The following is a 20889-nucleotide window of genomic DNA, read 5'->3' on the forward strand; positions in this document are numbered from 1 at the left end:
TATTTAAAATTAAAGAATCAATTTTATAAATTTTAAGGGAATACATAAAATGATATAATTCTCATTTTGTGGGGAAAAAGCTGGGTAATCTTCTCTTCATATTCCCTACACCATCATCACGGCTGTCAACACTCCAAACGCAACAGATCCAGCAGCACCAAACCTATTCAAGTTTAAAACGGCACTATTTTCCGATGGTCCTGGAGCTTCGGCGGGAGTCTCGGCAATCGACGAGGGACTGGTAGCCGGAGACGGTGAAGAAGATGGAGGTGATTCAACAGTTACGGGAGAGGGTGCAGTTGCTGTCGGAGTCTTCGATGGAGACGGTGCAGACACCGTCGGTGGTGAAGAGACTGGCGTCGGACTGGACGACGGCGATTTCTTCGGCGACGAAACAGGCGATGGCGTTGGAGATTGTGCTATAACGGAGCAAAACAGCAATGCCATTGTCACTAAGGAGAGAAAACGGGAGAGAGCCATTGCGTTAGAATTCAAAGAGGAAATTAAACAATGGAGCGAGTTGAGTCTACGAGGAAAGCGAGAAGATGAGGGTTTATAAAGAGATAAGAATTCATTAGTAACCGTTGGATTGGTTCTGGCACGGATCTCGAAAAAATCGAACGTTTCGCATTTTGCTTTAATAATTTTAAAGGAAGGTAAGGGCCAGTGGCAGCTTTTGGCGCCTTTTCTACTTTGATTTTGTTCTTCACAACGACTATAAACGGGCCAGTTCGTCCTTTGCATCTTGGCCGTTGGGGTGGGGCCCGCAATTTGGGATCCGAGTGCAATCTCAACTGTTGAATATTTGTTAAATGTTTTACATATTTGCAACGGTAGAGAACTGGAAATATCTGACGGTTTCTGATCTATTAGAGTCTGATGGGAAATGAACGATGGGACCACTTGTTTGGAAATACCGGTCCGTTACCATTTTAATTATCTTATCCAAGAAAATAAAATAAAAATAAAATTCACTCGTCCATGTAAATACACGAGAAAACATAAAAAGAAATGCAAATATGTAAAAGTTTTTTATTATCTATTTATTATAGAAAATCGAAATTACAACATGACCTCAACAAGGTTAAGCAAATCCAAATTCTAGGAATGAAGTTGTTTTGTCCTTAATTTACAGGTCAGAGAAAAAGAATGGAGGGCTCTTCCTTGGGTATGGTATTTGGTAGGAAACCGCATAAATTTTTTACTTTTAGCAATGCCAAAGTAAACATTGAATTTTTAAAGAATAAATCTTTTATATCTATAACCAAGTTCGGAGATGGTGTCTTCTTCCGATTATCATGTGAGTTGTACTAAGTGGATCATGTCCGCAAGGAGTTCGCAGCATCTAAAGCAAGCCGGAAGCGCCAGATCCTAGGATTCAGCTGCAGCATCCGCTGGAGTGGTGTTACCATTGCCACCAATAATGAGACTGTTCAAACGGCCATTAAAGTCTAAGCCATATACGTGTCCCATTTTCGCACGTTTGGTCTCCAAGTATCTCTTATTCTCCGTTGTAATAGGAGTTAGTAGCGGAACCCTGCCTGCAATCGCCAATCCATAACCCTTGAGTCCACTGTATTTTGCAGGATTGTTTGTCATCAGTTTCATCGTTCGTACACCCAGGTCCCTAAGTATCTGCAAGGAAGAATCATATTTTGAGTTTCACAAACTTCTTTGACAGGTAAGAAAAAGTAAAATCTATCATAAGAAAGCAACAAGACGTGCCAGTCATGCACTAAAACCTTTAGCAAGGTCTAGACCAGGGTTCTGATCCTTCCCATTTATTGCTACCAAACTCTCTTCCATATGTACGTTCTAATCAAAGAAAAGAAATCATTCCTACCTGAGTACTTCGGCTTGGAGTATTATTACTAGGCTGATTTCCAACTTCCAAGAATTCTATTTTTTTTCTGTCTAATTAGCTGTGCAACACATGAAGATTCCATCACAAGTATTTTTAACCAGTAGAACTTACACAAAGCTCCCCGTTTCTTCTAGAAATAATCTGAACCTTCAGAAAGATTCAATGATCAAATCAATAATACTTACCCGCTTTTTAATTTCAAAATTTTCTTTGTTTTATGGTTGATTCAAGGCAACAGGACTAATCTTTAGGACAAATTAGGTCACAGGTGCTAACCTAATATACTAATAATGCACAGTAGAATTAGAAAATCATGAATACCATATTTATCCAAAAAAGAGAAAGACAAGAACAAACAAATACCATATTCAACTGAATTATGCTAGATATATTCATTTAGCGTGGTTTTGATGAGGAAGTACCTGTGCACCAATGCCATATTCTCTAGAATCAACAGGCAATCCAAGCTCAACATTTGCTTCTACTGTATCACGACCAGCATCCTGCAGATTATAGGCACGAAGTTTGTGGCCCAAACCAATGCCCCTGCCTTCATGCCCACGAAGGTATACCAACACACCCCTGCCAGCAGCCTCAATCTGTTTCATTGCAAGGCCAAGCTGATTCCCACAGTCACATCTAGCAGATCCAAATATGTCTCCTGTGAGGCATTCTGAGTGCACCCTCACAAGAATATCTTGCCCATCTCCTATCTCACCCTGCTTACACCATGGAAAAGAATCATGCCATGTTCTTTGGGGAAGGCTCTTAATCCAAGAAAACCTAAAGTCTAAATGAATATACACAAAAAAAATACAAGTGTGCAGTATATTGAAACATTTTTCACTTGATTCAGCATAGGAAAACTATTTATGTAAGATCCATATGGATGCTGCAGTAATCAGATATATATAGGAGGGTGAAACAAGCTATAACAATATGGTTATATCCTTACCTTAACCATTGCTATATGCTCAATCCCATCTAAGATTGACCTGTAACAATAGGCCGTAAATGGCCCCCACATAGTGGGTATCCGTGCAGCACCAGCACGATCAATTAATTTATCCCTCTTTCTCCTATACCTGTCAATCATAAGCAGTATTAGACATAGTCCTTTACTTTATCTTCTTTAAAAGACGCCATATACAATTAACAATGGTTTTGGCAAGAATTAAATTGGACAACTTAACTGTAGGATTCGTGTAAGATAAGTAGAAAGCAAAGCTCTATCATGTTTATTAATTTACCTGATTAAATCAGCAATGGATATTATTTTCAAGTTCTCACGCTCAGCAAATTGACGAAGCTTTGGTAATCTAGCCATGGATCCATCATCATCCACAACCTCGCAGAGAACTGCAACAGGGTCCAGTCCAGCTAGCATCGCAAGATCAGCAGAAGCTTCAGTATGCCCAGCTCTTTTCAGAACACCACCTTCCCTGTACTTCAGTGGGAAAATGTGACCAGGGCGGTTGAAATCCTCAGGCTTGGAATCTTTAGAAGCGAGGGCCAATACTGTTGTTGCCCTATCATGAGCTGACACCCCAGTTGTAGTACCATGTTTTGCATCCTGCAAATTGGTTTTCATGCAACAAAAAAAGTTGAGAACCATTGGAAGTATCAAACTAGATACTACAGAAGCCATCCTTCTAGAACTGAAATCAATTAACCCTTAATAATTTTTTGCTCTAAGTATCATAAAAAGATTTATCCAAAATGGTAATTTGAGCTTATCAAAAGTTTATAGGCAATCACAATCATCACTATCTTCCAGGCAGCTTATCAAAAGTTTATAGGCAATCACAATCATCACTATCTTCCAGGCATTAACATTTTCGGCATTCAGATTCAACCTCCCGTACGTGGTTATAATTTTCAAATATGTTATTGTACAGTAAATGCAATTGAACAATAAAACAATTAAATATAAAATTTAACTTAGAATCATGGGATAAATGAAATTATCCATGACTCAAATTTATGGATATCAGACAAAATAAGTACCACTGTAACTGTGAATGCAGTGCGGAGTTTCTCCTCATTTTCCCTTTGGTTCACCATCAAAGGAAGCTGCAACCTCTCCAGATCCTCCTCTTGCATGCTCACACAAACTATCCCAGTTCCATGCTTCACAATAAAGGCCATAGCTTCAGGTGTCGCCAACTGAGCTGCCATTATAAGATCTCCTTCATTTTCTCTGTCCTCATCATCTACGACCACTACCATCTGCACATTAGTTCAGATTAGTAAAGCAAATTGATTAACATGCAGAATAATAAACAACATACAAGTCTTGCCAGCTCATAGGACAAAAAGCATCCCAAGGATAAAACTAACCTTGCCCTGGCGAATGTCCTCAATAGCCTCAGGGATTGAAGCAAAACCTTCAGTGGGGCTATCCAAATCAAACTCATCATTATCGATGGGAAAACCATTACTTAAGGGAGCGGTATCTGCTGAAAGTGTTCCAAATGCTACTGCATCTTGTTGTGCTTCAACCCCAACTGATTTATCACTAAAGAGAGTACCATTTGTCGAAGCACCATTGCCATTCGAATAGGACATGGGGTCACCTTCTCCAGTTACGAGTGCAGCTCTACTTTTGCCAACATTCTTGATAACTAAGGATGATCTGCTGCCCAACTGTCTAAAGGCCAAATCAGCCATGCATCCATTTGCAGAGAATAGATTTGTGCTATGTAAACCGCTAAATAATTTGAAGCTTTTGGATGCCCTACACAGAAAGAAAAGCCTGTAAGAATTTCATACAATCAAATAACTGATACTTTTAAAGATTGTACTAGAACTTTGTATAAGGCATTCCATTTCAGTCAGTAGGCATTTGCACAAAATCTCCCTGATCATTTCTTAGGAAAAGCTCAGACATTTAAATTGACCATGAATAAAATCTTCAATATTAACAATTTGGAAGGACAAAAGAAAATGCTTGTAGCCAAATCTAACTCGGTAACTTTAGGCAGAAATCAAGCAAAGTTAGTATCTTAGAAATAAAATAGAAAAATTAAGTATAATGTTATGACGATTGTTTATGAAACTAATCAAATCTGAGATAGCTACACAAACTCTTCTATCTGAAACGTTTATACTCATACAAGTCCTGTACAGGCCGTATATTGATTAGACTAGCTAAAGTTGGACCTTTTATTCTTCTACCCGTTTCTTATCAACCAGATACAGGGAAATTTCAGCATTTAAAGAAATAGCAAATAAAATCGCCATATTTCTTTCCAGCCAAGGCTAATTTCTGATGCAAAGACAGGAGCTTATCGTCAAAATGGCTGAGGCTTGAGTTCATAGTTAACAATATCCGACAACAACCGGTTGATAGAAACTTTGGGTTGTTTAAACAAAAACCAAAGACAAAATCAAAGTTAATCACAGCGTGTATATAAGATCGAAACAGAACCATTGACCATTAAACCATCGAAATTTCTTTAGAAAACCAAATAACAAAAAGAAGCAAATCACATTGGAACAAATGAAATAGCAAAGGAAACCCAATAAAAACATAAAACCCAAAACGTTTTTTCACTTGAAAGGAAGAATTCATAAGGTAAGAATTTAATTCGAGCAAGCCGCCATTAAAGAAAAAGAGAAGAGAGCTTACTGAGGTCGAGAAAGTGCTGCGGTTGAAGGAGAAGAAACGTTGAAAGAAGCCATGAGCAGCCCGAGGAGAAGCTATAATCTAATGGGGTTTTTTATGTCGTAATTGTAATGGGCTTTTTCTCTTATTCTTACGTCTATGTTATATTTATAGTCATAGGAGGAGGAAGCAAAATGGAAGAAGCGGAAAATGAATTGAGAAGCAGCGGCGAATTGAATTTGTCTAGGTGATCTGTCACCCGCGGGTGAGCTAGCGGAAAGTTGGTTTGGTTGGTCTGTTCGACAGGTTGACAGGGTGGCATTACGTTATTTGCGTAAATAATTAACGTTTTGTAAATTTGATTTCTATTTATTTATAATAATATAAGATGAGATGTCTCTTTCATTATCTATTCTAAAAACATATGTAAGAAAAAAATGATTTGGCAAAAATATATAATAACAGGTTTATTTACTTAATATGTCACGCAGTTATTAGATAATGTTTTAAATAAAAAATGAGGAAAATGCTTTTTCTTTTTTTTTTACACAAATAAGTATGTACTATTTTTATCTAAAAACTAGTAACTGAATCATTAAAAATATTGGATTTATTAAAAATGCCTTTTTTTCTTTTTATTTCCCTCTTGATACCTACAGAATAAAATAGGAAATTGAGTCTAAAAATTTCAAATTAAAGGGTTAATAAATGGGCTTTTAGTGCTATAGGATTAGAAATATGCTACTTACCCTTTTCTCTTGTGTCTTTTAAGTTTTGGGTTTTAGACCAATTGTAACTATATATATATATATAACATTTGCTTATAATTACATGTAAACTAATAATAATGCTGTATTCACAAATGCATAATAATGTAATATTAAAAGTTGTAATTAAATTCTCTTTCAAATTGTAAATGTTAAATTCAAATCTTTTTAAGGTTTATCTAACACGTATGAAAATGAGACATATTAATATAAAAAACAGATAAGAACTAAAAAAATAAAAAATAAAAAAATAAAAGAAAGATGGGGATTGTAGAGGTTTACATGGAAGTATGGTCCAACTCAATCATGAGTAGACAAAAGACAGAAGGGCACGTGATTCATGTCAGTCCCTTGTTTATTTTCCCAAGATTTTACGTTTGGGAGTGGTAAAGTTAGTCAAAATTGGGCGGAGGCGAGGCGACAGTGTGAATGTTATTGCGCATGTAACAAAAAACTAAAGAGAAGCGGGTGATGCAGCTCGGTACTCGATGGGGTGATGGAATGAGGAGAGAAACGATGAGCTAGGAAGCGCTGAGAATGAGAAGCATGGCCCACCTCCAACCCGCCAACTCGTTTTATTTACAAAAATATAATAAAAACCAAGAAAAGGTGGCATTGGATTTGTTTGCAATTGTGTCCCCAACTCTCTCTCTATGGTGTTTCTGTCCATTGAATGTCGATGTTTTTTGTGACATAATCCGAGGGAGGGCGGCTGGCCGTTAGCCTCTTTCTTTCTTTAAGCTTCTTCTCTGAAGCTGCCTAAGCCGCAACTGTTTCCGGTTTTAAAGTTTCCAAATTCCATGTAGCCGTCGCACCATTTTCCTTGACTTGGACCACCTTTTTTTTTCCTCTTCAAAAGGGTTGACCAAATGGTCTTGAATGGCAATCCGTGGAGTTTAGGATTAGCAATACAGTTTTTAAAAGCCTTTTTAATTAACCAACGTAAGTGGTGTGAGGCGAAGGCAATGCCCTGAAAAGTCAGAAGCCGTGGAGATATGGATAATGATGCCAGCCATGAGATGAGGGAGAAAATTTTAATCTCTATTTCTCTATTCTCTATTCTCTATCATAGATTTGAACCCCTTGTTGATATGTGGAGGGCTTATTTCATTGGGCCATGGAGCTAGCAGATTTCTCATGAGTGAAGCACATCTTAAACCCATGTCCAAATTTAAAGAGAGAGCCCAAAACCCAGTGCAATCGCAAATATAGGAGGATGGGTTATTTTATTTGGGCCATAGACCAACAAATACTTTATTATTATTATATTTTCGGACCACAGGCACAGGATAAAGGATTGGAAGCAAAACTAACCATGTACGGCTTTCTAAGAAAATTTTTTTCTTTTATAGTGAAGCCATGTAGTGTACTACAAATTTATTTATGAAAAGTTTCCCTCTAAAAAAACAGAGCCTCAAATATGGAACCTAAGAGAAAGACAAAAAAAAAAAAAGAAATTTCCCTCCGTTAGACCGATACAAACCCGACCCGGTTCACCACCAAGCACCAGTTTCAGCTTCATCAGTCTCTTTGGGATTTCCGTTCCTTACATCAAAAGGTCACACTCCTTCCTTCCTTCCCTCGTCCATTTCTTCTTCCTATCTCTCTCTCTCTCTCTCTCTCTCTCTCTCTCTCTCTCCTTTTCTTTTTGTTTCCTTTCTCTCCATCCAGACAATGGAGAGCTTAGCCCTCCACTCCTTCTCCACCGCACAACCACTTCCTTCTCCATTTCCTCCCGCACTTCCCTCCACCTCCGCTCTAAACCCATATCCAAGTCATCCCACCCATCGATTTTCCCTTCCTCTTCATTCCCCGCCCTCCGATCCCCTCTCAAGCCGCTCTTATTTTCCCCACTTCCCAAACAACGAAGCCCCTACTTTCCCCTATCTGCGCCAATTCTCAAAACGACAACACCCCACACACTGAAACCACAACACCATCCCCTCCTCAAGGAGCCAAACTCCTCCTTTCTTTGTCTCAATTTCCATTGGCCTCATTGTCCGTTTCCTCGTCCCCAAACCCGTCGACGTAACCCCGCAAGCCTGGCAGCTCCTCTCCATCTTTTTGTCGACAATAGCCGGTCTCGTCTTGAGTCCCTTGCCCGTCGGAGCATGGGCTTTTATAGGCCTCACAACTTCTATCGTGACCAGAACGCTGCCGTTTACGACCGCCTTCAGTGCCTTCACCAACGAAGTCATTTGGTTGATTGTCATTTCCTTCTTCTTCGCTCGTGGGTTCGTTAAGACGGGGCTTGGGGATAGGATCGCTACCTATTTCGTAAAATGCTTGGGAAAAAGCACTTTGGGATTGTCTTATGGGCTGACTTTAAGTGAGGCCTTGATCGCGCCGGCGATGCCTAGTACAACTGCTAGAGCTGGTGGGGTTTTCTTGCCTATTATTAAATCGTTGTCTCTGTCTGCTGGGAGTCGGCCTGGGGATTCATCATCTTGGAAGCTTGGGCGTTATTTAATTCAATCACAGTTTCAAGTTCGTGTTTTTTCTAGTTTATTAGTGATGATCACCTACTTTATCGATTTATTTTCTTAATTGTTAATTTTAATTTATGGGTGGGAATAGTTAGTTTTAGACTGTTAACTTGTGCAAGAAGGCTTTGGTTTTTAGATTAATTTGGATTTTCGAGCTATAATTAAGTAATTTCTCTGTTCTATTTGAACCCATGAATATGTTTTTCGTACATTAGTACCTCTGACTCATGCATTTCACGTGGATCTTGTATGACAGTGTACTGGCAACTCTAGTGCTCTTTTCCTGACTGCTGCAGCGCAAAATTTGCTATGCCTCAAACTAGCTGAGGAGCTTGGAATTATTATTTCAAATCCTTGGGTTTCTTGGTTTAAGGCTGCCAGTTTACCAGCACTTGTTTCTCTACTGGCTACTCCGCTTATTTTATACAACCTTTATCCTCCTGAGACCAAAGATACGCCGGATGCCCCAGCAATGGCTGCAAAGAAACTTGAGAACATGGGCCCTGTCACAAGAAATGAATGGATCATGGTTGCAACGATGCTTCTTGCAGTTACTCTGTGGGTCTGTGGGTAAGTGGGCATCTCATCATACCGATTTAAGTTTATTTGGATTTGAGCTGAGAAATTTATTTCTTCACATCTAATGTTTACCTGTATATTCCTCAGTTCCCTTTACTTGTTACCCTTCCTTTCTGAGCAGCTGTGCCCCTGTGAGATTCTACTGCCATGTGAATATCATAATGATGATAACATCTATTACTTTTGATGCTTATTATGAATTGAAATATGTGATCACACATATGATTTTCGTGGTTTTGTGTTTGCTTTAGAACCCAAGCAAATTTATTACTTTTCTGATCTGTTGGTATTTCCTGAACCATGCATAGGGAGACTCTTGGTATTCCAAGTGTTGTGGCTGCAATGATTGGTTTGTCAATACTCCTTTTGTTAGGAGTGCTTGACTGGGATGACTGCTTAAGCGAAAAGTCGGCATGGGATACATTGGCTTGGTTTGCTGTTTTAGTAGGCATGGCAGGCCAATTAACAAATCTCGGAATAGTGAGCTGGATGTCTGGTTGCGTAGCTAAGATCCTTCAATCTCTTTCTTTGGGCTGGCCTGCTGCATTTGGTGTTCTTCAGGCATCCTACTTTTTCATCCACTACCTATTTGCAAGTCAAACTGGTCATGTAGGAGCACTATATTCTGCATTTCTTGCTATGCACTTGGCGGCTGGAGTGCCTGGTGTATTAGCAGCGCTGGCTCTAGCTTACAACACAAATCTTTTTGGTGCCATAACGCATTATAGCAGTGGTCAGGCTGCTGTCTACTATGGAGGTGTGTTTCTGTTTCCTCACTAACTTTCTATGGACTATATACTCTCTCTCTCTCTCTGTCTCTCATGCATTTGTGTACACATGCATATGAGCATCATGCCTTTGCACAAAACCACAAAGCCTGCTTTTGTCTGCAATTACTACTGCTAAATTGACCTAGCTTCCTCATGTGGGTGTGTACATGTCCGTGCGTTTGGTTGATGAGATAGGAAAAACAGGAGAATAACTTGGACACTTACAGTAGCCATTTGGCAAGAGATCGTTCTGAAATTCCCATCAATTTCCTTGTTCCTCCTTTTTCCTATAGACAAGAATGGTGAATTTCTTTGAAAAGCATTTGCAAGTCATCCAGGAAAATATCTTTATAGTGTTCTTTAAATAAAGATTTGCTTGGGTTACTGATGAGTTCTTTTGGTTTTATTTACAGCCGGATATGTAGACCTGCCTGACGTATTCAAAATGGGTTTTGTAATGGCATTTATTAATGCCATCATCTGGGGTGTTGTTGGAACTTTCTGGTGGAAATTTTTGGGTCTTTTCTGATTAAATTACCCTGTGAGTGTCATTCTTCCCTGTTGTAAGAAGCCATATTTTGGGGAAAATTTGAGCTCAATTTTCTTCAAAGAAAATTTTCATAGTTATAGCGTTGGCTCTTTTTGGTAAACTCTTTCTATGTTTTAACAGTTTATTAACATTTTGGCCGGTTTACATCCCATTTTCAAATATGATTTATTTTTTTAGAGACATCTGTTTTTCTTTTTAGTCCATCACTTCTGTTCTTTCATATCTTCTTTGTTTCTGTTACTTGGCATGCAAACTCTAACAGTTCCCCGTTCTGCTATAAAATCTGCCCAGTTTTGTTGATATAGGCGAACTCCAAGCATGACAGTGAAAAAATTGCTGGTCTATTGCCATGTAAGAATTTTAGAAATCAAAAGTGACCATTTACCTGGAAAATTATTTTAGGTTTGAAAACTCTGAGATAAAAGAAAAAAAGAAAGGGAAGACGGGTAGACAACCCTCAAAATGGAAAAAGAAAAAATCAGAGCGCCAGCCAAATTAATGAGATGAGAGAATTTGGATGAGTTCACAGAAAAAACAAGTGTCAGATCCAGCTGGTTTTAGATTTTCTCCTTTCTTTTGCCGACAAAAGTATGTAATACATGACGAAATGCAATATAAACCAATATATGAAACGAGGATAGTGTCGTGTTTAAGACTGTATTCTGATTGGAAACAAGTTTTGCTATCGCATGTACACTATGCTGTGCTACCAAAGGATGACTTTTAATATTTTACCAAATTGATTTAATGCTTATGGTTGGATACAGAATAATCAGACCTTGTTATTTGCAATGGCATTGTAGCATTACCCCCAATCGGTATTTTTACATATATAGAGAAAAAGACCCAGGATATTTTCTCTGGAACAACTTCTCAACAGTCAACAAGCTGTGGCCCATCTAACAGCTTTTGTCAATGGTTGGATGGCGGAGATATAAAAATGCCAGAAGGTTTTCTCTAGTTCACTTATTTCTGAATTCCGTATCCCAATGGCTGAATGGTAGAAGTGATGCAAATCCCTGTCTATAGGATCGTTTTCTGAAAAATAATTGATCAATAAGTCAAAAGGAAGCAAGCAAGGATGCAGGGATAATAGTCACTTAGTTGACTCAGCCGCTTTAGGTGGGTGGATATTTTCCGTCAGGACAAAAGAAAAATAAACTATTTGATTTAATTACTTCCACTGCTATGCCATCTACCCTCTCTTTCACACCCTGGTACACTCAATCACTCTGTCTTCCGCAAACCTCTGCTTGCTCTTAATCTTATTAGTCTTCAGTTTCCACTCTTGGATCATGAGATCTCAAGAATTAACATGCAACTTGAATGATTTGATATGTCTAAATGGCTTTTCTAGCTGTCTAGAGTCAGATATTGTTGGATGGAGTAACTCTACTTCTGATTGCTGCACTTGGACTGGTGTCACCTGTGACAATTCTACTGCACTAAGCAAAAGAGTGGTCAGTTTAGAACTTGGAGCAACAAACTGTCTGGAAAAATCTGTGATTCCTTGGCAGGTTTACATCAACTGAGAATTCTGAACCTTTCTCATAATCTGCTACGTGGTTCCTTCCAGCCAAGCTGTTTCACATGCAGAACCTGGAGGTCCTGGACTTAAGTGACAATGATTTCGTTGGTAGAATCCCAGTAGAAAGTCATTTATCCTCTATCTGGTATGTTGACATTTCCAAGAATAGGTTTTTTGGTCCGATGGATAAAAATCTCTGTAAAACCTCACCTCATATTCAGTATCTTGATTTATCAAGTAACAACTTCTTCGGGGAAGTTTCACCAGCTTGGGGAAACTGTACCTCTTTGAGAATCTCATTCTTGCTGGGAATAAATTTAGGAGTTTGCCGAAGGGTATCTTCCAGCTGCAACATCTTAGTGTATTGCATCTTCAAAATAACAGTTTTTCTGGGCCACTAAGCGACGGGATTGGTAATCTGTCTAACCTTGTTGAATTGGACATCTCCTCTAATTCATTTACGGGAGTTCTTCCTGATGTTTTTGGGAAGCTTCAAAAGCTTTGAGCAGTTCTCTGCCAGTTCAAATAAGTTCACTGGAATTTTTCCCATCTCAATGGTGAACTCTCCATCTCTTATAAAGCTTGATCTCCACAACAACACTCTGAATGGTCCAATTAATCCCAACCGTTCTGTGATGACTCGTCTCATGTCCCTTCATCTTGGTTCTAATAATTTCCATGGTCCAATCCCCCATAGCATGTCCTCTTGCAAGAGCTTGAGCATGCTGCATCTTGGCCACAACAACCTTCCGGGTCAGGTTCCTTACAAATTTACGAATCTCCAGAGCCTGAAAGTCCTTACACTGTCGGGGACCTATCTTGTCAATCTATCATCAACCCTTTAAGATTCTACAATATTGCAACAACTGAACTGTTCTGATCCTTAGTGCAAACTTTCAGGAGGAGCAAATGCCCACTGGTGTGAATTTGCAATTCAGAAGCCTCAAGGTACTCAGCGTTGCCTATTGTGAACTAAGGGGTTCCTTTCCACTCTGGTTACGTGGTTGCAACATGTTACAGTTCCTGGATCTGTCGAGGAATCGTTTGAGCGGATCCATTCCCTTGTGGTTCAACAGGTTCAAATATCTCTTTTACGTGGATTTGTCAAAAAATTCTTTCACTGGTGGGATACCAAAAAGCTTAACTGAACTAGAGGGCCTCATTGACATGAACATCTCACTGGAAGGGCCTTCTCTGGGCTTCCCATTATTCAGAACTGCTACAGATGTTGCAACTTTTGGTTACAACAATATTTGGAGCTTTCCGCCAACTCTAGACCTGAGTTACAATATTCTAAGTGGACCCATTTTGCCCACTATTGGGAATTTGAGAAGGCTACATGTTCCAAATCTCAATCGGAATCACCTCTCAGGATCGATTCCAGAGAGTCTGTCAGGAATGACAAACTTGGAAATTTTGGATTTGTCCCATAACAAATTATCTGGAGAGATACCTAATTCACTAGTGCAGCTCAGTTTTCTGTCAAAGTTCAGTGTGGCATATAATGAGCTTTATGGGGAAATCCCAGCTGGAGGTCAGTTCATGACTTTCCCTTATTCAAGCTTTGGAGGGAACAATGGCCTTTGTGGTAGAAGCTATACTCCATGTCAGCCTGAACATGCTCCTACCATTTCTCCTGGTGAACAAATGATAATATTTGGTTCTCAATTTGGATATGGAGTTGTGACTGGTTTTCTTCTCACCATCACCATCTGCTTTATGTCCGGTTGGATCCTTCCAAGAGGGTCACCGTTTGGAGTGCTGAATCCAAGACAAACTGATACCAGCTAGAGGTAAATCTAGTCTCCATGGCTAGAAGAAAAGCGAGTGATCTCTCTGCTTCTTTGGACTCTATCGGCTGTTGCCCTCTTTCCTGTCTGATTTATATCTTTTCAAGTTGTAGACTGTAGATTAGGCACACCCTCGCTTTCGTTAGTTACAAAGGAATAAAGTACGATTTTACTTGTTTAAGTTTAAAATACTTGTAAATTTTTAAAAGAATTCTTTCTATATTATTTATTAAAGGGATTTTTAAAACGATTCTTGTGATAAGGAGAGGAGCTCTGAACCACTAAAACTAATGAAAGGGGCAATCACTTTGACATATGCTTTTGAACACTCAGCGTTTCTATGGAGCCTCGTCATGTGAGTTCTTAGAGTTGAAACCGGCAACCGCTATTTACAAGTTGCTTGGAAGGTGTTTGTAAGGTCTGACTTCTTTATCTACCATAGTTTTAAAATTGTACAATTCTAGCATATATCTTACAAACTGAAAAGGAAAAATATCACAAAACAAAACTAAACCAGAACCATCTTAGCCTGAAAAAGAAGGAAGACCCGAAGCAACTGAAATACTGAATTTGCTACAAGATTTATTTATTTATTTATTGATGGACTACTGCTTTGATGTATCTTAAAACATCTCGAAGGTTGTTACTCGTTAGGAGAGAGTAATGATAGTAAATATAATGTACTATAATGTGTTGCTGATCACTTTCTGAGTTAATAACTTGAGATCATCTTTACGTGACTGGTCTCAAGTTTTTTTTTTCTTTTTTGTGAAGAGCAAGAACATTTCATTGAAAGAGCATTGAAAGAGCTGCCAGGAATAATGCAGAGGGAGTAAAGAAATATCCCTTCAGCTGCTAATCCCTTGTTACAAAGAGACCTAATAGGCTACGCAATTCAGCCACGAAAAAGCAGCAAGTCCCCTGGCACAAGTGTGCTAATTGGCAACACAGTTCAGCCACTAAAACACAGATAAAAAAAATAAAAACTAGAGGGGCAGAAAGTATGCATGCGCACTTGTACATGCAGAAATGAAATAGATAACAAACCGAAGAGTGGGCACAACCGATTTACAATAAACTCCCCAAAATGAATATCCAGCTTCCATACTTAAAAATAAGGAAAAAAATAGGAATGAACTGGAAACCATCGTATATCAATATCGTCAAGCCAGTGGCAGGCGAAGCATTAAAAAATTGCAGAAAGTTTACTCGGTTGTATAATAGTTGCTTTGACAAGTCCATCAGTAAGGTTGTTTTCTTCTCTAAAAATGTGCTTGAATATAATGACTTTGACATCGCATTTGAGAACTTCAATGCTGTTTGATAAACTCTTCATGCGCCAAGGAAATGAACCATGGTTATTCACCCAGTTGACGATATTTCGAGAATCACTTTCCGTAATGAGAGAGTGACTACTAGAACATGGACTTGAAAGAAAGAAGCTGAACCCCTTTTTGATGGCGGCCAGTTCTGCGAAGTTGAAATCCTTTGTCTCAATTGGATGAGAGAAAGTACCCTGGAAGCCTTCATGGTCTCTTAGTGCACCCTAACACTTGTAGATCCAGGCTTCCTCAGTGCTGATCCATCAACACTCAGTTTCATAAATCCTTGGGGTGGTCTTAATCAGTCTCTGTTGAGCCCTTCGTCTTTGTTAACCTTACTACAAAGTACTCTACAAGGGTCCGAAGGCATGTACATATATCGTCTTCTCATCTAGAGGTAGAAAATTATAAAAAATTATTTTTTTTCTTTTCCGTTTAAGAGGCTTTTGGGCATGAGCCTCGTTTTTTTTACTAAATTGATAGCTGGGCCATACGTGGTTCAGCCAGCTCTAACAAAACCCAACAATCATTCTTTCGGGACATACATATGTCACTTAATCCAAACATTAAAAAGTTAATGTTACATAAAAAAAATAACCACTTTCGAAATCGAAATTTTTGACAATTTTATTTTTGGTGCTTGATTTTATGCATAAATTAATGAATGTATGTATTTTTTATTGTCTACTTATTTTATGTTGATACATGCATGTTGCTTAAATTTTTTTATGCATAAAATTAGATGTCATGTGATCCATATAATTTTAATTAATTAGAGATTGATCATAGCATCTTTGATTATGTTAAATTGTATATTAGTATCCTTGGATCATACATAGAAAAATTATATCAATTGTGATTAATCATATTTAAATATAATAAATTTTATTCCACATGAATTTATATTATATTTGTATGATTAATTAGGATGAAATAACAAATTATATTTCTTAATTTACCCATAGGAATTAAGAAAAGGCATATAATTTGATAGTTTCATCATAACGTTTGTGTATGAATCTTTTAAATAAAACTTAACCCACGGACATTTTTGTTTTAATTTGTTATTTGGTTCATATTTTAAGCAAAGTTTAGATTGGTAAAATATAATACATGTTTATTTGCCTCAATTTCTGTGACATAATCATATATGTTTTTATGTAGTTATACAACTTGTGAATTTTTCTGATATCAAATGTGATATTCTTGATTTAAATGGTGATAACTATAAAATATGGACACTGATTATGCTATTCGAAAGGACAAACCACCTACACTTATTGATACTAGCATTCTGACTGAAATTGCTCTTTATGAATGATGGTAGTGATCTAATCGTCTCAATATGATGTTTATAAAGATAAAAATTTATGCTAGTATACGTGGTTTAGTAAGAGAGTGTGACAATGTTAAGGAACTGTTGAAGGCTATTGATGAACAATTTAAGTCTCTAAATAAGGCCCTAACCAGCACTCTAATGATAAAGTTATCATCAGTGAAGCTCACTAGTATTAAAGGTGTGTGTGAGCACATCATGCAGATGAGGGACATTACAACTCAATTGAAGTCTCTTGAGTTTGAGACATCTGAATCTTTCCTTGTGCATTTCATTTTAAATTCTCTTCCATATCAATATGGAGCTTTCAAAATTCTTATCATACACATAAGGATAAATGTCAATTAATGAACTTCTGACCATGTGTGTTTAAGAGGAAAGCAAGTTAATTGTGGAATCGGGTGAAAGTGCATATATGGCAACCCAAGGAAAGAACAAAAGGCAAGCCAAACAAAAAGGGAAGGGTAAAATACCAATCCAAACTAACATCAAGAAGGAATCCAAATATTTTTTCTAGAAAAAGAAAGGGCACATGAAGAAGGATTGCGTCAAAAATAAAGCTTGGCTTAAGAAGAAAGGTAATTCAATCTCACTTGTTTGTTATAAATCTAATATGGTTGATATCTATCATAACATTTACTAGATTGATTCTGGTTCTACAATCCACGAATACGTTGTAGGGTTTTCTAAACCAAAAGAAATAAGTGGGTAGTGAGTAGTGCATCTATTTGGGGAACAAGATGCATTCATATGTAGAAACAATTAGAACATGCAAATTGATTTTAGACTCTAGCTTTGTTTTGAATTTGGAAAGAACATTTTATATTCCCAATTTCTTTAGAAATTTGATTTCAGTTTCAAGATTTGTACCATTTGGTTATTCCTTTAACTTTTCAAAGACATCTTTTAATTTATTTTATAAATATGATGTTGTTGGGAATGGTACAATGTCTGATGGTCTTTTTTGAATTAATTTAAAACAACACCTTTTATAATATAATGCATGTTCATGGTAATGTTGGTATTAAACAATTCGTTATGAATGAGAATTCTTTTATTTGGTGGCACTGAAGATTGAGACATATATCGATAAAGAGGATTATGTAACATCTCGTCCCTTGGGATGTTAATTAAATTAACATATTAATTGCCAATAAAGATGAATTGTGGCTATTATCGATGACAAAAAGTTTTGTGGAAGTAGAGAAGTTGATATAGAATTAAAATAATATTAATTTATTGATGACGAATGAATAAGACAGTGTAATATCTAAAGCCGATCAAGGAATTAGATTTGGCCAAAGTGGGAGAGTAAATTAACACTTAGAAAAATTTTATGAGAGTCAAATTGAATTTCTTGGAGTCAATTACTCTCGATTTCACCTTTATTATACTAAAGGGAAAGGAAAAGTATGTTTGAGGACTAAATTGCAAAAAAAAAAAAAGCGACATACAAGAAAATATATTTGTGAGAATGGAAGTGGGCTCGCCATTAAGCAAGAGGAATTTGCAAGCAGAAGGCTTAAAACTAGTGGCAAGCCATGTAAATTGAAAACTGCACAGAGGAACATAAATCGCAATGGAAAACGGACACCTGGAGATTAAATTGGATTGTACGAGACAAAGAGAAAAGCAAATCAGCTAAAAGAGAATAAAGATTAATAAAATGGGCTTGGAACTTGAAAATTCCAGTTCCGCCCATTTCTTGCAAATTGGAAGCTCTCGGCTCCTTAGTTTTTCTTGCAACCTGAGAGCTCTTCTTTGGTATATGGTTAACCTTTCATCATCTTTTAATTATTTGGAGCTCCATTGGCTCATTTCTTTCAAGTGTGATTAGAGGGCTTTTCTTTTATTTTTTAACAAAAAGATGTCTTAAGAAGTGTCAATGGGAAGTAAGTGAAGGAAGAAGAAAAAGAATTCGGGTGGAGGAATTGGAAGTCTAGCCCTCGACCAAGAGAAGGAAAACTTGCTGCGTTTTATATGCTCCTTCTAACCCGAGGCTTCCAACCCTTCTCCCTCAATTTTTAGACTCTATAAAAGTGATATGAAGCTGTGCAATTTATAAAAAAAAAAGGGTAACGAAGTTTTGACTTTTGGTTATTAGACTCAAAGTTAATTGGTTAAAATCTTATGAACTGTTTGTGACAGCAAATTTGTTTCACGAGTTTGGAAGCTATCGGAAGATATTTTTGAGGAGGTTAATTCAAGTTTAAAGGTAAGAAACCGTGAGCTAAGATGTGGATTTAAGTATAATTTTATCGTTAGAAGATAAATAATTTAATAATTTGATTTGAAATTCATGAATTTTATTGAAAATATTATTGCAAGGAGGATTGAAAAGAAAACAGAAATTTGCTGGAAGGCAGAATTTAAAGTCTGGAATTAGAGGTTCGGTTGGAATTAGTTGGTTCTTAAAGCTAAGAAAAAATAGACATGATTAAGTGATGTGTCGTTTGAATCCTAAAATGTTAGTTAGAAGTCAGTAAACAAAAAATTGAAATTAAGGTTGAATGTTGTGTGAATTAATATGCAGATTCAGCCTAGAAAACTATTGGGAGGACTGCCGAGAAGATGGAGTGAAACCTTAAAAAGGAGGTGGGACAAGGAAGAGAATTAAGTTGTGGGAAAATTATTAGAAGCCTAGAAATAAAGGCTTATTTGAGCCGAATTGAAACTGTCAAAGGCGAGTGATTTAGGTATGGAAATGCAGAATATAACTACAATGTTGAAATGTTACATCGAATTAGTATAAATTTTTTTGAAATTAAGCTAGAATATTAGATACTTTGGCATATAGATTTGGTAGGAGACTTTAAAAGCTTGCTGAAAATTTCTTAGTGAATTCACATAAAGTCAAAGGAAGTGGTTAGTAATTGGTGAGAATTCCCTCCAAATGAGATGAGTGGGATTTATTTTTAAATAATGCATGTGATGCATCACGCATTGTTTAAAGTGTTGCCATGGTACTTGAATGATTGTATTGATGGTTATGCCTAGAATAGTATGTTATTGATATGAGTTTATATATATGTATATATATATATATATATATATATGTTTATGTGTTATGTTAAAGGCCAAATGGTGGCATGTATGCTTGTGTTTCTAGTTCTCCTAGCTGTAGGGTTATTATCTGTGATTATGTGATAAATGGAATGAATAATGCATAGCATTAATGTTTATGGAGCTTGCCATGCATATGTGGGTTTATGTGATACATGCGGGAGGAACTTATTATGTTAAATTGTTGATTTGAAAAAGATTGAACTAATACTTATGCTACATTATGGGAACTAGGTTGCCTAACTGTATATGAGATCGTGATATGTATTAGGAGGTGATAGCATATGATGAATAAACTGGAGGATTATTGTGTTTATACACATTTGATATGTGTGAACTTATATATAGCTGATGTGAGACTACTGATGCTTGTGTGGCTATTGAGTTGGGATGATTGACGTGAATTATGGTACACGAACTAATAACAGCATTGATGGCCTATAAATTTGATGATGCTTTGTCCGATACGTGTATTCTGGATGTTGATTGATTTAAGGTTGAGTGGTGTCTTTCCCCTGTGACTATGTGCTTTGTTGTAGGGGTGGCAATAAACAGGGTTGGCAATAAACAGGGTTGATAGTAGAGGTCCCACTTGTGATTCTCGCTTGCCGTGCTATGATGCTGGCTATCTGGAGATTACTCTGGTCGATTTGATTTCTTCGTCAATTGCTCAGGTGTTATGTGTGATTTGTTCTTCGCTTGTTGTTTCAACACGTACATGATTTACTATGTCCAAGGGAGAACCACTCATTGATTTTGTTTGATTTTGATGATAGGATATGTGAATATGTAGGTATTGATATTTAACTGAAATGTGGTGGTCATTATATAATTGAAATGAGGCCGACATTTGATGAAAAGCTTCAAGGGAAGCAAATCATATATTGAGTTTAAGGCTATGCTTAGCAACTAGGGTGTGTCTATGAAACCTAGTTTGATGACGGCTTTAAAAAGGTAAGCCTTAATTGATACGCTTTGTTATGGAGATATAGATTTGATTGAGCACAAATGTGATGCATCGTTAAGATGTGATCACAACAAGGCATAGAAAGATCAAATGTGCACATAGGATATTAAGATGATTCTCGTATCTCTAAATTGTGAGATGTTTGATAATAGCTATGATAGCTTTATGACTAGATATGTCCTTATACATATGTATATAATTATATGTGATTTATTATGCTATGTTAGTCTTTTTCTTCATTGAATATTAAATGACTCACC

The 20889-nt window shown here is 37.2% G+C and overlaps 3 protein-coding genes and 1 pseudogene across 4 annotated transcripts; 2 read left to right on the top strand and 2 right to left on the bottom strand.

Moving 5' to 3' along the window:
* Positions 1-544, bottom strand: AGP1 (arabinogalactan protein 1). The gene has a single exon (XM_021436282.2). The coding sequence runs from the start codon at positions 478-480 to the stop codon at positions 106-108; it is 375 nt and encodes a 124-aa protein (XP_021291957.1). The 5' UTR covers positions 481-544; the 3' UTR covers positions 1-105.
* Positions 545-1018: 474 nt separating this feature from the next.
* On the bottom strand, positions 1019-5651 carry LOC110419556 (bifunctional riboflavin biosynthesis protein RIBA 1, chloroplastic-like). The gene is made up of 7 exons (XM_021432655.2): positions 5496-5651; positions 4205-4601; positions 3872-4093; positions 3115-3437; positions 2820-2949; positions 2287-2583; positions 1019-1635 (listed from the first exon to the last, which is right to left on the bottom strand). Exons 1-7 carry the CDS (start codon positions 5546-5548, stop codon positions 1372-1374), a joined length of 1686 nt encoding a protein of 561 aa, XP_021288330.1. The 5' UTR covers positions 5549-5651; the 3' UTR covers positions 1019-1371.
* A 2360-nt stretch (positions 5652-8011) lies between these two features.
* On the top strand, positions 8012-10801 carry DIT2.1 (dicarboxylate transport 2.1). The gene is made up of 4 exons (XM_021425270.2): positions 8012-8725; positions 8981-9294; positions 9612-10060; positions 10487-10801. The coding sequence occupies exons 1-4, from the start codon at positions 8591-8593 to the stop codon at positions 10600-10602; spliced, it is 1014 nt and encodes a 337-aa protein (XP_021280945.2). The 5' UTR covers positions 8012-8590; the 3' UTR covers positions 10603-10801.
* Positions 10802-10934: 133 nt separating this feature from the next.
* LOC110427062 (phytosulfokine receptor 1 pseudogene) lies at positions 10935-14281 on the top strand (annotated as a pseudogene). The gene is made up of 2 exons (XR_016351697.1): positions 10935-12296; positions 13052-14281. The product of XR_016351697.1 is annotated as a phytosulfokine receptor 1 pseudogene (transcript).
* Positions 14282-20889: the final 6608 nt, after the last annotated feature.

The sequence above is a fragment of the Theobroma umbraticum genome, unplaced genomic scaffold, assembly GCF_002168275.2.
Source record: "Theobroma umbraticum cultivar Fairchild unplaced genomic scaffold, ASM216827v3 scaffold_30.0, whole genome shotgun sequence".
Classification (NCBI taxonomy): Eukaryota; Viridiplantae; Streptophyta; class Magnoliopsida; order Malvales; family Malvaceae; genus Theobroma; species Theobroma umbraticum.

Excerpts from the sequence above, each read along its gene's own strand:
- AGP1 (XM_021436282.2), bottom strand. The coding sequence starts at position 480 with ATGGCTCTCTCCCGTTTTCTCTCCTTAGTGACAATGGCATTGCTGTTT.
- LOC110419556 (XM_021432655.2), bottom strand. The coding sequence starts at position 5,548 with ATGGCTTCTTTCAACGTTTCTTCTCCTTCAACCGCAGCACTTTCTCGA. Across the intron at positions 4,602-5,495 it reads GCAGCACTTTCTCGACCTCA|GGCATCCAAAAGCTTCAAAT; the intron begins GTAAGCTCTCTT and ends CTTTCTGTGTAG. Across the intron at positions 2,950-3,114 it reads TCCATTGCTGATTTAATCAG|GTATAGGAGAAAGAGGGATA; the intron begins GTAAATTAATAA and ends TATGATTGACAG.
- DIT2.1 (XM_021425270.2), top strand. The coding sequence starts at position 8,591 with ATGCCTAGTACAACTGCTAGAGCTGGTGGGGTTTTCTTGCCTATTATT. Across the intron at positions 8,726-8,980 it reads TAATTCAATCACAGTTTCAA|TGTACTGGCAACTCTAGTGC; the intron begins GTTCGTGTTTTT and ends CTTGTATGACAG. Across the intron at positions 10,061-10,486 it reads GGCTGCTGTCTACTATGGAG|CCGGATATGTAGACCTGCCT; the intron begins GTGTGTTTCTGT and ends TTTTATTTACAG.